The sequence below is a fragment of the Monoraphidium neglectum genome (genome assembly GCF_000611645.1).
Source record: "Monoraphidium neglectum strain SAG 48.87 unplaced genomic scaffold scaffold00004, whole genome shotgun sequence".
Lineage (NCBI taxonomy): Eukaryota > Viridiplantae > Chlorophyta > Chlorophyceae > Sphaeropleales > Selenastraceae > Monoraphidium > Monoraphidium neglectum.
This window is the reverse complement of record NW_014013622.1, coordinates 71997-85694: the sequence shown is the minus strand read 5'-3', so window position 1 is coordinate 85694 and position 13698 is coordinate 71997. Positions and strand designations below refer to the sequence as shown.

Below are 13698 nucleotides of genomic sequence, written 5' to 3'. Positions count from 1 at the left end.
GGGTGGCTGGTGGGGGTGGGGGACAGGCACCTTGGGAACGTCCTCGTACAGGTGACGGTGATCTGGATCGGTGATCAGACTTGCAAGATCAGGCAGCTCATTTGCTGTGATGTGGCATGGCCTGTTCCAGTCGTTGTCCAGTCCTGTGATGGGTTGTTGTGCTCCCTCTTTGGATGTGCAGTATCTGTCTGGTTGGGGTTTGTGTCGAGGCTTCACCCAATCAACCATCCGGCACCCCGCCCCCCTTGCCCCTACAAACCCTCAACCCAAGGAGTCCACCGGGCGGCTGGTGCCCATCGATTTTGGCTACAGCTTCGGGACGGCCCTCATCGTGGGTTCAGGCCAGGGTTTAAAGTTGGGATGTGCAGAGTCGACTCTCTTGTGCGTGTGGCCAAAGTGCCCAGGCTGCTACGAGGCCAAGGACTCGCAGGGGCGTGGCGTGGCGTGGCGGGGCGCGTGCCCCCCTTGGTCAAAGCGGGGCCGCGCGATGTATGAAGGGCCCTCTTGCTCAGTTCGGTACACGCGCACGCAGTGGTGACCCAAAGCCAGGCGCGATGCCTGGGGTGACGCTGCCGGACTGTCGTCATAGTCAACATGCGCTGCAGCAGTCTTGTGTTGCCAAATAGGACCAAATCAAAGGTTGCCTTCCCCCCCTACCCCCACACACACACACACCGGTGACACACACCATCCCGCCCCGACCCCGCCCCGTGCCAATACTGCGCCGCAGCTGCCCGTGCCGGAGCTGGTGCCCTTCCGCCTCACCCGCCAGCTGCAGGGCCTGTTCCTGCCCCACGCCCCCTGCGACGCGCTGCACCCCCTGCTGGCCGCGCTGCTGGAGAGCATGCGGCAGGAGGCGCAGGTGGGCGGCCGGGCTCGGCACCTCTCCTCAATCGTTTTACAAGGTCAAGTCATCGGAGTTATAAATCGGCAGCGAGCTCCTCCAACCTTCCCCTTCGGCTTCGTTTGGCCTTCACGATGACACCCGCCCAATCAAAACTTACTTGATACAGCACCTCCTTGGACCCCGATCCCGCCACCGATCCTCGATATCGCCATCAACCCTCATCCCGCCACCGGCCCCATCCCGCTGCCGACTTGCCCAACCCTGCCCTGCCGCCCCTTGCCCCCCGCCAGGTCCTGTCCAGCGCCCTGGCCGTGTTCACAGCAGAGCCCCTGCTGGACTGGGTCAAGGAGGCGCAGTCCATCGCGGCGCTGAGGGCGGCGGTGGAGGGCGGCGCGAGGGGCGGCGGCGGCGGCGGCGGGAGGGAGCGGGAGGAGCGGCTGCTGCAGATGAAGGTGCGCCGCGCCCCACGGCTGTCAGCGGGGCACTTGCGCGGTTGGACTGGGCGCGTCGGGTTGGGCCGGGCGTCTTCGACGCGTGTTGCTGTGTGGAGTAGGACCCAACAACGCCGCGGCTCCTCAAAGGGTCGTTAGGGTTTATGGGTTTAAGGGTTATGGGTTTAGGGCCATGCCACAAGGAGGCACGCGGCACCCAAGCACGGGCGACAGGCTGCCCCCGAACCGCACTTGGGTCGTGTGAATGTATGCGAATACACGCAAGCGCACACGACCAAAGTTCGTCGACTTGGGGCTGCTTGGTGCCTCCCAGTCCTGAGCGACCGGCAGGGCCAACTTCTGCAGAACGCTGACCCGTCACGGCGGCCATGCGTTTTTGGCACGATTTCAATCTGCTAATTTTTGAGTCGCCAAACCCAGTTGCACTGACCTGATCCATCCCCGTCGTTTCAACCCCCTCCCCCATCGTCCCATGCGCTCGCGCGCCCCTCGCCCGTCCCGCTGTGCGCGCTCGTGCGCCCCCGGCAGATTGAGCACGCCGGGCGCCGCCTCGCCTGCGAGGGCCCCGTGTCCATCATCCTGGAGGGCGCGAGCCTGAGGCAGGGCCACAGCCCGCAGTGGGGCAACATAGAGGCCGCCGTGAAGGGCAGGAGGTGGGTCGGACCGGGCGTGCCTGCGCGCCTGGCTCGCCGCCGGGCAGGCGCTTGCAGTTTGAGGCTTTAGGGATTAGGGGGCGCGCCTGGCGCGAGCCCTTCCCCTTACAAGCCTGTCGGGACTTAAAAGGGTTGTCGGGAGCTGCCAAAGCAGGACGAAACAAGCCCAGAATCGAGCATGATCATAATTTACACCAAATCGACCCCTCTGTCCGCCTGCATGCCTGTGCGCCCAGGGGCGTGGACGCCCGCGCCGACCTGCCAGCTTCCGGACCCCTGCCCGGCGGCGCGTCGTCCTGCGCCGCCGTGCTGCTGGAGCTGGCGGCAGATGAGGGCCTGCTGGCGCGGACGTACGCCGGCTGGCAGCCGTACGCGTGATGGACTGTTGCAACCGGGGCCAGGTGCTACAAATCAGGCCGGGCGTGGGTCAATAGGCGGCGCCTTAGTTTGACCAAGGAAGGCGGCAAGTGCTGTGACAGCAGGTGGCGTCACACCATATGCTGATAGGGACGATGCTGTTACGCTTGCATTCGACGCAACCAACGGCGTGGTGTTGCTCCCTTGGTGCGCTGCTGCGGAAGCTGCTCAGCAAGAGCCAACACCTGCTTTGGTGTGTACACGCACCTGGCCGTGACCTCCCTGTGCAGGGGCGGCTGTTTGTGGACCTACAGCTGTCCGTGTAACTCGCGTACAGATGACACAGTAGTGCTACCGAGGGTGGTAAAGGAGGTTTGTGACGTCAACGTTGCGGTTGCAAAAGATGCTATCCCCTGATGAGGCTGTTTGGATACCACGAGCTGTTTCCGCACGCCCAGGGCACAGTCATCGTAACCTTGGGATTGTTTGCGTGTGAGATTGCCGTGGACCGTCAGCTTGCCCGGCGCTTGCCAAAGTTGATGCAGGAAGCCTGTGCAATACTTGCATGTGTTTGTTCAGATACGCCATCAAATCGGAACTGCCGAACATAGCCATATTTGCCGTCCCAACCTGACCAGCAGGCAAGCAAGATGTTAACCAACAGAAGTGCAAACTTTGCCTTTGACCCCAATCCTCGGCCACCGGCGGGCGCCACCTCGTACATGACGGATGGCCTCAAGGCTAGTGTCCAGCAGAAACCGAAATTTGCACACATGTTATTGCCTCACTGCTACTGGGCAGTTGGGTGGCACATGTCAGTCGAGGTTCCCGGCACAGTCGCTCAGCTGTGGCCCCGGGGCTGCCTGCTTGCGGGTGCGCCTGTGCCGCTGGCTCTCGCAAGCGTTGATCAACGAGATGCATTCAGTTACAACGCCTTAAATGCCAAAATCGCCCTGCACTTCATCTACAAAACGACCAGTGCCATATCCGTCGCCGGCGACATGATCTCGGCTGATCATGGCGAGGCGGGCGGCCACGAGGAGCATGCTGCCTTCGAGCAGATTCCATTGGCCCTATTTGCATCCATCTACAAGCGCGTGGACTTGGACTTGTGGCGATCGCGGCTGCGCTGTGCAAGCCGGTGCGTCGTGCGTCACTGGCGGCTACACTGGTCTCGGGGCGCCGATGTGTAAGCTCCGCTGGCCTTGCTCTGGGTGAGCTGGTCTGCGACCCTTCCCCTCCTCACGTGCGGCCACCCCGCCCGCTGCCCGCTGCCCATGCAGCCGCCTCTGCCGCCTCGTCGACGCCCAGTTACCCTCTCTGCGCCTCGACGCGCCGCGCCTCATCGCCCTCGCGCCCTGCCTCGCGCGCCGCTTCCCGGCCGCCTCGACGCTACACTTTCGCCACGTGGAGAACGACGCATTTGTCGACCTCGTGAGCGCTGTGGAGGCACTGCCGCACGGCGCGTGGCCGGCCGTCGAGCACCTGCGCTTTGCCCCCAACGACGCAACCGCCCCGCTGCTCGCGGCGCTCGCCCGCGCCTGCCCCTCCCTCTTGAGCACCCCGCACATCTTTGACAATTGCAGCGAAGCGAGCGCCGCGGCACTCGCGGCCGAGGCGCGCACCTCGGCCGCGCCCGGCGGGCCGTCGAAGGACAGCCCCGCGGCGCCCGCGGCTGCCGATGACGGCGCTGAGCGCGCGCCTGCCCTGGGCGGGCCGCTAGTAGCAGCCGTCGGCGGCTCTGCAGCCGTGAGATCCCGCGGGACTGCGGCGGCAGCAACATGCCCGGCCCCTGACGCGGCCGCAGCTGCGGCGCCGGTAGCAGATCCAAGCAAGAAAGGGGCCCGGCTTGAGGAGCTCAGGGCCTCCGTTTGCGTCACCCGTTGCCTCGAAGCCCTGGCCCCCACCGCCGCCACACTCTCCGACGTCTGCATTGAGACCTGCACCGGCTGCTGCTGCGGCTCGGCCCCCCGCGCCCTGGCCGCCAGCCTGGCGCGCCTCGCGGCGCTGCGGAGCCTGACTTGGGCCGCCGACGCGGCCGGCGAGAGCGGCGGCAAACAAGCATCCGCGGCCCTGGCCGCGCTGCGGGCCGCGCTGCCGCGGCTTGCCGGGTGCTTGACGGAGCTGACGTGGGCATCGTGGGAGCCCGCTTCGGCCGTGGACGCTATGCTCGAGGCGGGGCCGATGCCGAGGCTCAGGCGACTCCTGCTGAGCCACGGGTGCGTGCTTTGGGGGCGACGCCCCGCCGGGGAAGCCCCAGGAGCTCTGCTTATGCCAAGTGGATGCGCAGGCTGAGCTTGGTGATGTCATTCTGACATTGCGTTGCTGACCACCAGTCGTCCCTCGCAGATACAAGTAAGCTAGCAACCCTCACACGCGCGGTTCACACCCGGATCGTCCCTGCGCCTCATGCAGCAAGCAAGCTCCTCTCACACCCCCACACTCGCCGCCCGTAATTACGCCATCTTGCTTGCGTGCGTGCCTGCGCAGCAAGACGCCCCGCAATGTGGTGAGGCAGCAGCTGCTCGAGAATCACCCCAGCCAGCGCGTCACCCTCTCCGCCATCGCCGCCGCGGCCCCCGGCCTCGAGTACCTCAGTCTGGGACCCTCCATCCACCTGGCCCAAGACGGCGACGGGCAGCTGCTCCCCAGCTGCCTGCCGGCCCTCACGCAGCTGCGCACCCACGCGGTCAGCTCGAGCCTCGACTACGGCTGCCTGTCCGCCGCCGCGCCGCGGCTGGCGATGTGGGAGCTGCCTTACGCCGCCCAGCTGGTCCCGCTGGCCTGCCTGTCCGCCTGCCACCCCGTACCCCTCACGCTGCGGGCGTCGTTCGGCCTGCGGGGCGTGGTGTTGGTGGGTGCCCACGTCTTCGTCGGTGGAGAAGCCACCGGCTGGGATGGCTGGGGAGACGGCCTCCCAGAGGGGGATGTGGAGGAGCCAGACATCGATGAAGCTTCCTGGGAGGACGTCCACACGGCCAATGCAAACCGCGTGATGGAGGCCCTGTCCGACCTGCCAGCAGTACGCACCCTCCTCGTGTCCCTCGCGCAAGACGCCACCTGGGGCGAGCAGGCCCTGGCGGACACGTGCGCAGGCGCGCCACGTGCGGCGGCGGCGGCGCGGCTCGCGCGGTGGGCGGCCGCCGGGTGGACGCGGCTGCACTCGCTGACGCTCGACCTCGGGGCGGGCACGCCGCTGCCGGTCGGCGACGCCTTGGCGTGCTTGGCGCCCTGGCTGGGGCCTCAGCTTGCAGCGTTCGACCTCGGGACCGGCTCGGCCTGCCTCCACGACGAGATGGCGCGCGCGCTGCTGTCGCTGCCGCTGTGGCAGGCGCTGCGCTCGCTGCGCCTGCGCTTCGAGGTGGCCGCGCGGCCGATTGGGGAGGGGCCGTCTGACAGCAGCAGCGGGCGCGGCGCGGCCGCGGCCGCGGCCGCGGGCGCGGCGGCGCTTGACAGGCAGATGATGCTATGGTCGCTGAGTGACGAGGCTCTGGAGGCACTGGCAGCGCCCCTTGCGCGCCTCCGACCGCCCCTGCTGCAAACCCTGTCTCTTCAGCTGCCATGCGCGGCGCTCGACGCCGCCGCGGGTGGGCGGCTGACGTGGGGCTGCTGCGAGGCGCTCATGGCATCGAATGCCGGCCACCTGCGCATAGAGTTTTGCTGATGTTAAGTCAAGGATTGATTTGAGTAGCTACAAACCTTCTCTTTCGTACTGCAAGCTTGCCCACTGGCAGGGTGGTCCAGATTAGGTCAATCGCGGGCTCTGGGCGGGCATGCGATGTAGAGGATGAAGTTACACGTTTCAGAACAAATCGCTTGTTGGAATTGCATGAGAGCAGCAAGCGAGAATTGCTCAAGTAGGGGGTCACATGAGTGTTGGGTAGTCACCAAGGTTGCATGTGCCGTCAACCCCTGTGGCTCCGCCCTCCATCAAATCGCATCCTCCATCAAAAAACACGCCGAAACAAGCACTTTCAACCACAGGATCACGCATCTGATTGGGTTCCAAGCTGCCTGCAACACGTCCACACCAGGAGTCAGTAAATCAACCACATTTGACTTGTCGCTCAAATTGCAGCCGTGCCAGAGAGGCAACCCTGCTTCGCAATCACTATTGCTCGTCGACTCTCAATGCTGCTGCGGCTTCTGACAGGCCGGTCGCTGCTGCTGCTGCTGCTGCTGCTGCTGCCGTGGCTGCTGCTGAACATTCTGCTCCCGCAGCTCCCTCTGCGCCTCCTCGCACTGCTGCCTGTGCCCCGTCCGCACCCAGTGGTTGCGGCAGCACGCCTGACTGCAGTAGCGCACGCCCGTCAGCGCGCCGCACCCCGCGCAGCGCCGCAGCGCCGCGCCCTGCGCGGATGTCCTCCCGCAATACGCGCAGCCGCGGGTGCGCCCGCTGCGCGGCGCCCTGGGCGCAAGGCACTCCTGTGTAGGGCCCACTGCAGGCGCCGCGGCGCCGGCAGCGTTGAGCGTTGCCAACGAGGCGGGGGCCTCGAACCATCTGTCCTCCCGGGGCATCTCGCCCAACTTGGCCCTGACACCAGCCACACCCACCAACGTTGCTGCCAGCGACGCGCAGTGCTCCGCCGTCTGCGGTGCCGCATACAGCGCGCGCAGTGCGGCGTCGATGGGCGGCACGTCCAACGTGTTGCAGCTGCCGTCCGAGCGCCCGACGCAAACGCTACAGACGAGCCCCGCGCCGCCGCCGTCACCAGCCGCAGGGCGCTGCACGGCGGCGGTCAGCGCGGCGCAGCCAATTCGAAGGACTGTTTCGTCAGGCGTCGGTGGCCGCTGGGATGCGCCAGCATCTCCGCCGCGGCTGCCGCTGCTGCCCCTCCCTGTGCCGCTGCTCAGCTGGCTCGGGCTGGCCCGGTCCTCGGACTGGGGGCCCCTCGGTCCACTCGTGTCGGGAGCATCGCCCTCGCGCGGCGCTGGCTGCTGCGCGCCGGCCAAGCGGCGCGCGTCGGCCAGCAGGCAGGCAAGCAGCGGCCGCAACTTCTGGCCTGCTGCTGTGTCTCCGCTCGCCGCCGCAGCCTCCTTGGTGCTGGCCGCCTCCACCATCGCCAACGCCAGGAGCGCTTGACTCGTCAGCCGGCCGCAGCCGCAGACGCCGGCGACCGCAGCGCGAAGCTCCTCCAGTGGGCGCGGCGGCGCCACCGGCCCTGTGCAGCTGCTGCCGCAGCTGCTGCGGCTGCTGCTGCCCTCTGGCTCCTGGGTGTTGACCAGCAGTACGAGAGCCACGATCGAGCACATGGCGGCACACAACTCGTGCGCCGCGTGGGCGGTCAATTCTGCGATACTGTTGGGGCTGTCGACACCGTGCTCGCTGCCGCCCTTCTCGCTGCCGCCGTGCTCGCTGCCGCCGCTGCTGCTGCCGCCGCTGCTGCTGCCGCTATTGCCAGTGCCGCAGTTGCCGCTTCCTATGCAGCCGCTTCTGGTGCTGCTGCCCCCAACGACAGCGCCATCGGCGCCCTCCTCCTGGCGGCGGCGCCGATGGGCCGCAAGCTCAGCCACGCTCTCACGCAGCAGGGAGGGCGCCGCGCGAAGCACCTCATCCCACGCGCCCGCGCCCGTCAGCCGCGGCGCGCCGCCTGGCGCTTCAAGCAGCACGCCTGCCACCAGCGACCGCAGCCCGGCCGCGGCTTCCGCCTTGACCTGCCAGAATCGCAGCACATCGGAGGCCTCTGCCATGCAGTCGGGCAGCTGCAGGAGGGTCGCGCCTAGCAGCGCGCGCACAAGCGACCCGTCCCGGACCGCGGCCGATTCGGCAGCGCCCGGGCAGCCGGCGAGGCGCGCCATGGTGTCCGACGCGCTGTGCGCGGCCCACAAAGCCTCGCTCAGCGCTGCGTCGTCGCCTGAAGAGCTACCACGCCGCAGCTCGGCGGCTGCGCGTCCAAGGAACGCGGCAGTGCCGCGCATGATCCTCTCCTCCTGTGCTGCCTCACATAGCAAGCCAGGAGCCATCATCGCCAGTGTATACGACGCGACTTCCCCCCAACTGGCGGCCCTCTCAACAGCCAGCCCGCGTGCGATTGCAGACAGCAGCGCCGCTCGCAAACGCAACGGCGCGGCGTCGCCAGCCCTGCAGGCGAGCCACACGATAAATCGGGGTGCGCGCCTGTCATCAGCGGCGGCCGCGGCAACGGCGGCGCCGGTGGCCCAGCCGTCCAGCAGGGCGACTGTGGCGCCCTCCTGCATCAGGACGGCCCCCGCCGCGTCCTCGTTTCGGCGAATCAACTCTTCCAGCGCGCTGAGGGCGCAGTCCCGCAGCTCATCCTGAGGGGGCAGACGGGTCGGCGCGGACCGGCGGGCGCTTCAGCGCTTGGCGTTTGTCAGGACGCCGGAGGGTTTGCAAGGCGTGCGCAATCAGGGACGGCCGGCGCGCCGAAACGGCGTCACGCCCGCCAGCCGCGCGGCCGCAACGCGGGGTCTCTCGCATTGAGGCCCGGCCCGGCCCGCAGCGTCCCCGCTCACGTTTTCGGGGTCTGCCTCCCGCCCCTCTCCTGCCAAAGCGACAAGGTCCAGCGCCGCGCCGGGCGGCGTCGCCCACGCCGCGTCCTCCCCAACCCCTGGCTCTGCCAGCAGCCACGCCATGAGCCTAAGCACCCTGACAGCCTGGACCCGCAGCGGCTTGTTGCCGTGTGCCTGGAGGCTGCTGCCCACGGACGCGTAGTCACGCACGGCTTTGGCCAGGCCGCCGGCCAGCGCCTCCGGGTCTCCCGCCCGCATGCTGGCCGCCAGCAGGCTGCGGCCCGCGCCGGCCGGCGACCTGATGCGGTCGTGTGCCAGGTTGGTCAGGGCCCCCAAGATGAAGAATCTCGAGTCTGCATCGCAGCCGCCCACCATCCGGCAGGCGGCCGCGACAAAGCCAGGCTCGGCGGTGAGCGCGGCGCGGCCCTTGGCGCCGCACTGTGTGAGCAGGCCGATGCAGGCCTTGAATGCAGCGTCGCGCAGCGGGTGGCTGCGCGGGCAGGAGTGGCGCGGGCACCGCGCGAGGTGAGGCCGAGACGCGGCACAGACGAGGAGCCAACCGCCAGCTCGGCAGCCGAGAACGCCCAGGCCGACGCTGCCACTTGATCGATAGGACCATCTCAGTATGTGCGGGCTCGATTGTGATGATTGCTGCACGGTATGTCAGCTGGCGTCGAGATGAGCATTGAGCAACACTGGTCAAAGGCATCGCAAGGCGCTCACTTGGGATTCGCCTTGGCGGGGTCCACCAGCTGGGCCAGCGCCCGCACCATGCCCTCCTCCCGCAGCACCAGGTCAGCACACTCGGCGCAGTGAGCCGTCATGGTTTGCACCGCCTCGGCGGCGGCCGAGGCGGCGCGGTTGGCGCCGCCCATGCACGCGACCGCGCGGGCGAGGAAGCCCGGCGCGACGGCCAGCTGCAGCTTCCGAGCAGCCACCAGTTTGGCACCTTCAAGCAAGGGGCAGGGAGAGGGTTTGCTGTTGACTTGCACGAATCGCCACAGACTTGACAGGCGTACCGATCGTGTGAGTAATCCAGCCGCACAGCAGCCTGCTCGGCTGCGGGTCAGTGTTTCCCGCTGCTGTATCTGCGGCGTCTGCTGACCGCAAGCATGCTGACTGAGAGGCGAGCGGCCCGCATGGCAGCCGCGCTCATGCAGTGCTGTCAGCATGGCTGCCTCCTGCATGGCTGTCACTGCGGCGTGGCATCAGAGTGACGTGGGGCACCGCGCCGGCAACGGAGTAGGGCGTCTGTATGGCAGTGTCCCCTCCGCCTGAGATGCATGACGAACTCACCGTCCATGAGAACACATGCTGCCCGAAACACCACTTCCACCGCTCTCGTGTCCGTTGTGCGCAGGCAGCCCAGCAGCTGCTGCAGCACAGCGTCCGACAGCACCACCGCTGCCACGGGCGGCGCGCTGCTGCCTGCAGCGGCGGCGACCCGGTCGCGGTCGGCCTCGGCCGCCGTGCTGAGCGAATGCAGGGCAGCCGCGGCGCGCTGCGGTGTGGATTCTTTGGTGCCGCGCGCCGGCTTGCGCCTCAGCACGGCGACCAGGGCGAGGACGGCGCTGTCGAGGGCTTGGGCGCACTCGGCTGCGGCACCGTCGCGTGCCCGCCCTGCCGGCATCGCGCAGGGCAAGCGAGGGGATGGTTGCAGTCGTGCTAGACTTTTACAGCATTGCTTTGGATTGTCGATAAAATACGGTATGCTGGGCACCCCTTTACAGAGCAATAAAAAAATTGATCAACATCGTTGCAAGCGACGAACGCATTTGAGAGTTCTGAAATCTGCGTGCCTGTCTGCAAGAACTGCCTATCCGCAAGGATGTGCACGAGTGTGCAAGAGTCACCCGGTGGTCACCCGCCAAAAGTGACCCGTGCAGTTGATAGCGCAATATTGTGCGGACAGGCTAAAGTTCAATGTGACGCGAACATGCCGCCGCTGTGCTCCCTCCCCTGCCACTGTTATAGGCACCTCTGTCGCCCGTCCCATTGATCCTGGTTCCAGGACGATGCACGACGCCACTCCCAGCAGCGCTCGTTTTGGGGGTCTAAGCGCAGTGTGCAGCGTGTCGGTGGAGGAAGTAGCTAGCCGTGGTCGGCCGCCGAGCCGCAGTGTGTGGGGTGTGGGGGCAAGGAAGCGGACGATTCATGTCGCCGCGCCACAGCAGAGCGATGATGAGCAGACGGCCAGTCCCAGCGGCATCAAACCGCTGCGGTTCACTGGTTTGAGAGGCCGGGCTGAGTTCTGCGGCACCCGCAGCACTTCCGCTCTTGAGTATAGGACGATGGGTGTGGTGTCGGCCCGTGATAGATGTCTTGCCCAATAATTGGGTTATGGACTATTCTTCGCATTGCAAAGACAGACCGACGAGCAAACAGTCCGCGACCTGTGCCTGGCTGCCCCGGCGTCGCTCGCGGCGCAATGAGCCACGAAGGACGCGCGGATGGCTCTAGAGTTCAAGGTACAGGGTTGGGCTGAACCCAGGCCCTAGGAGAGTGATCTGAGCGGCGTTAAACCACACCTGCTCATCCACACTGCCAGCCTGCAGAAGCTCACAGGTAGGGTCTTGCATTTGATGTCGCAGCAACTCTGGGCTGCAGGCGTGCATGCCATGTGGAGTATAGAAAGATACATTTGAGCACAAAGCCACACTTAGATAACACAATAGCGGCAAGAGAAGCTTGCTGAAAGAGGGAACCGGAGTCGGGTGGTCACCAGGCGTGCGCCGTCACAACCCCTGAAACTCCAGCAGAAAATGCGTGCAGCACTCTCCATCGGTGTCCATATGGCCTGCGACATACCCACATCTGCGATTTCCAGATTGGCCCCATAACTTTGGTCCTTTGGCAGCCATGCCAAATGGGTAACTCTGCTGCAGGATCGTTCGTTCTGGGTGAGACTTACTGTTGCTGCGGCTGCCGATGTTACGGTCGCTGTTGCTGCTACTGCTTCTGGTGGTGATGGTGCTGCTGCTGCTGAACGACCCGCTCCCGCAGCTCCCGCTGCGCCTCCTCGCACTGCTGCCTGTGCCCCGTCCGCACCCAGTGGTTGCGGCAGCAGGCCTGGCTGCAGTAGCGCACGCCCGTCAGCGCGCCGCACCCCGCACAGCGCCGCAGCGCCGCGCCCTGCTTGGCCGTCACGCCGCAGTACGCGCAGCCGCGGGTGCGGCCGCTGCCCGGCGCCCGTTGCGCAAGGCACTCCTGCGCCAGGCCCTCTCCGGGTGCCGCGGCGCTGACGACGGCCGCCTCATCAGCTGGGGGCGTGCGCGGCTTGCGCGTTGGCGGCTGAGGCTGGGGTGCAGATTGTGCACAGGCAGTGTCACGCACTGCCAACAGGTCGGGGGCCTCAAACCACCTATCTTCCTTGGGGATCTCGCCTATGCCGGCCCTATTACCAGCCATGCCCGCCAGCAGCGCTGCCAGCGGGACGCGTTCCTCCTCCGCCAGTGGTGCCGCACACAGCGCGCGCAGAGCGGCGTCGATCGGCGGCGCGTCCAACGTGTTGCAGCTGCCGTCCGAGCCCCTGACGCAAACGCCGCAGACCGGCACAGAGCCACCGCTGTCGCCAGCCGTAGGGCGCTGCACGGCGGCGCGCAGCGCGGCGGTGCCGGCTTTAACGACCGCCATTGCAAGCGTTGGCGGCTGCTCGGATGCGGCAGCATCTCCGCCGCGGCAGGCGCTGCTGCAGCTCAGCTGGCTCGGGCTGGGCCCCTCCTCGGACTGAGGCCCCTCCAGACACCTTGATTCGAAAGCATCGCCCTCGCGCGGCGCTGGTGACTGCGCACCCGCCAGGCAGTGCGAGTCGGCCAGCAGACGGGCAAGCAGCGGCCGCAGCTCCTGGCCTGCTCGTGCATCTCTGCTCGCTGCCGCAGCCTCGCAGCTGCGGGCCGCCTCCACCATAGCCAACGCAAGGAGCGCTTGGCCCGTCAGCAGGCCGCAGCCGCAAACGCAGACGGCCGCGGCATGCAGCTCCTCCAGTGGGCGCGGCGGCGCCGCCGGCTCCGCGCAGCTGCTGCTGCTGCTGCTGCTGCTGCTGCTGCATCTGCTGCTGCCGCTGCTGTTGCCGCTGCCGCTGCCGCTGCCGCTGCCGCAGCCGCTGCCGCTGCCGCTGCCGCTGCCGCTGCCGCTGCCGCTGCCGTTGCTGCTGCCGCTGCTGCTGCCCTCTGGCTCCTGGGTGTGGATCAGCAGTATGAGAGCCACGGTTGAGCACACGGCGGTGCACAACTCATGCGCCGCGTGGGCAGTCAAATCTGCGATACTGTCAGGGCCGTCGCCGCCGCTGGTCCTGCCGCCGCCGCTGTGGCCGCCTTTGCCAGTGTCTCCGTCGCTGGTGCCGCCACCGCAGCCACTGCTGTTGTTGCTGCCACTGGCAACAGCCCCACAGGCCCCCTCCTCCTGGCGGCGGCGCCGGTGGGCGGCGAGCTCGGCCACGCTGTCAAGCAGCAGGGATGGCGCCGCGCGAAGCACCTGATCCCACGCGACCGTCCCCGCCAGCCGCGGCTCGCTGCCTGTCCCGTCCAGCAGCACGCCTGCCGCCAGCAACCGCAGGCCGACAGCGGCGTGCGCCTTGCACAGCCACAGCCGCTGCACATCGGAGGCCTCCGCCTTGCAGCCGGGCGGCTGCAGGAGGGCCGCGCCTAGCAGCGCGCGCACAAGCGACCCGTCCCGGGCCGCGGCCGACTCGGCGGCCCCCGGCCAGCCGACGAGCCGCGCCGTGGCCTCCGCCGCGACGGTCGCCGACACCAGAGCCCCGCGCAGCGACGCGGCGTCGCGAGCAGACCATGCTTGCTGCAGCTCGGCGGCTGCGCATCTGACCCACGCAGCGGCGCCCTGCATGATCCGCTCGTCGTGAGCGGCCTCGCTGCGCAACTCGCCACAGGCCAGCAATGCCAGCGCGGCGGCTTTCGCCCAA

The 13698-nt window shown here is 67.5% G+C and overlaps 4 protein-coding genes across 4 annotated transcripts in view; 2 read left to right on the top strand and 2 right to left on the bottom strand.

Moving 5' to 3' along the window:
* The window catches only part of MNEG_0062 (DNA-dependent protein kinase catalytic subunit), a gene marked incomplete at both ends in the record, with an annotated part of 3708 nt that extends 1378 nt beyond the window's left edge, over positions 1–2330 (top strand). Inside the window, 4 exons of the mRNA XM_014051472.1 lie at positions 731–862; positions 1138–1299; positions 1828–1952; positions 2189–2330. Coding sequence (XP_013906926.1) covers positions 731–862; positions 1138–1299; positions 1828–1952; positions 2189–2330 — 561 coding nt within the window. The remainder of the gene's footprint in view (positions 1–730; positions 863–1137; positions 1300–1827; positions 1953–2188) is intronic.
* A 791-nt stretch (positions 2331–3121) lies between these two features.
* MNEG_0061 (hypothetical protein) lies at positions 3122–5973 on the top strand (the record flags this gene model as incomplete). The annotated part of the gene is made up of 3 exons (XM_014051471.1): positions 3122–3450; positions 3593–4528; positions 4800–5973. The coding sequence occupies 3 exons, from the start codon at positions 3122–3124 to the stop codon at positions 5971–5973; spliced, it is 2439 nt and encodes an 812-aa protein (XP_013906925.1).
* A 464-nt stretch (positions 5974–6437) lies between these two features.
* MNEG_0060 (hypothetical protein) lies at positions 6438–8108 on the bottom strand (the record flags this gene model as incomplete). The annotated part of the gene is made up of 1 exon (XM_014051470.1): positions 6438–8108. The coding sequence occupies one exon, from the start codon at positions 8106–8108 to the stop codon at positions 6438–6440; it is 1671 nt and encodes a 556-aa protein (XP_013906924.1).
* Positions 8109–8675: 567 nt separating this feature from the next.
* MNEG_0059 (hypothetical protein) lies at positions 8676–10410 on the bottom strand (the record flags this gene model as incomplete). Its single annotated transcript, XM_014051469.1, has 3 exons — positions 8676–9270; positions 9504–9729; positions 10077–10410. 3 exons carry the CDS (start codon positions 10408–10410, stop codon positions 8676–8678), a joined length of 1155 nt encoding a protein of 384 aa, XP_013906923.1.
* Between the last annotated feature and the right edge of the window lie 3288 nt (positions 10411–13698).